Raw genomic sequence first — 1,191 nt, 5'->3', positions numbered from 1 at the left:
CCCCCCCCCCCCCCCCCCCCCCCCCCCCCCCCCCCCCCCCCCCCCCACCCCACCCCCCCCCCCCCCCCCCCCCCCCCCCCCAGACCCCCCCCCCCCCCCACACACACACACGCACACCCTTCGCCGCCCGGCTGGCGCAGCAATTCATCGGCCAGCCGCTCCGGCAGCTGGTCCTGCAGCAGGCACTGGCGCGGCTGGAGTCGGCCCCGGCCACCGGGGCCCTGCTGCGCGAGTGGTCCTGCCACCGGCCGGCCGGGCCGAAGCTGTCGCCGGAGCACCACGCGCTGTCGGGCCTGTCGCTGGCCGGCAGCTCGCGGGCCCTGCTGAGCCCGCGCTCGGCCGACGGGCTGTCCCTGGCCGAGGAGGACCCCCTGCACCCGGGGTCCATCCCGCTGGAGCCGCTGTATCAGGATGGCCCGCTGGTCGGGCCTCTGGACGAGGAGGACCCGCCGATGGCTGCCCGGGCGCCGCTGCCGACGCCGGCCTCCCGGCGGGCGGCCGCCACACCGCCCCCCGACGATGGGGCCTCCTTTGCCGGGTTCCTGGGGTTTGTCTTCCGCGGGGAGTGGCTTCCCCAGCGCCAGCGCGGCGGCGCCGCGTCCATCGACCGGCCCAACCGCCTGTCCCTGGGGCTGCCGCTGCTCGGCCGGCCGACTCGCGCCTACATTGTACGTTGCATTTTGCCGTTGCCCTTCCTTTTGTCGCATCTCCGGTGTGGCACATGCATGGGGGTGTGCGCGCGCGCGCGCGCGCATGGCCACCCGCCTCTTCCCCCATCCGGCCGGCCGCGCGATCGGTCACTCGGACGTCCGGACAGCCGCACGATCAGCCTATCGCACTGGACCCCGGCATCGCACTGAACCCCAGCTGCAAACCCCCATCTCCGCGCACGCGCCCACATGCCCACCTAACCGCACCCGGCGCCGCGGCCGCCCGCTCGCTCCCAGCTGCGGCTTCGGCTCGCCGGCATCGGCCTGCTGATGCTGGATGTTGCCCTGCTGCTGGCGTCCATCTTCCTGGCGGTGTCGTCGCAACCCGGCACCGGCTGGCTGCTGACCGACCCGGCCCGGCGGGCGCTCGTGTCCTTCTGGTGGTCGCGCGAGCATGAGCCCGGCGGCTGGACCCCCTCACATCGCTACGGTATGTGCCCCGGCCGCGCGCGCCCCCCCCCCCCCCCCCCCCCCCCCCCCC

The 1,191-nt window shown here is 76.4% G+C and overlaps 1 protein-coding gene across 1 annotated transcript in view; it reads left to right on the top strand.

Moving 5' to 3' along the window:
• Positions 1 to 1,191, top strand: part of H696_05791 (hypothetical protein) — a 4,730-nt gene that overhangs the window by 995 nt on the left and 2,544 nt on the right. The window contains exons 2-3 of the mRNA XM_009499590.1: positions 141 to 668; positions 948 to 1,140. Of these exons, the coding sequence (XP_009497865.1) occupies positions 141 to 668; positions 948 to 1,140 (721 nt within the window). The remainder of the gene's footprint in view (positions 1 to 140; positions 669 to 947; positions 1,141 to 1,191) is intronic.

The sequence above is a fragment of the Fonticula alba genome (genome assembly GCF_000388065.1).
Source record: "Fonticula alba strain ATCC 38817 unplaced genomic scaffold supercont2.14, whole genome shotgun sequence".
In the NCBI taxonomy this organism is placed as follows: Eukaryota; order Rotosphaerida; family Fonticulaceae; genus Fonticula; species Fonticula alba.
Note: the sequence above shows the minus strand (reverse complement) of the source record. Positions and strands in the feature narration are given on the sequence as shown.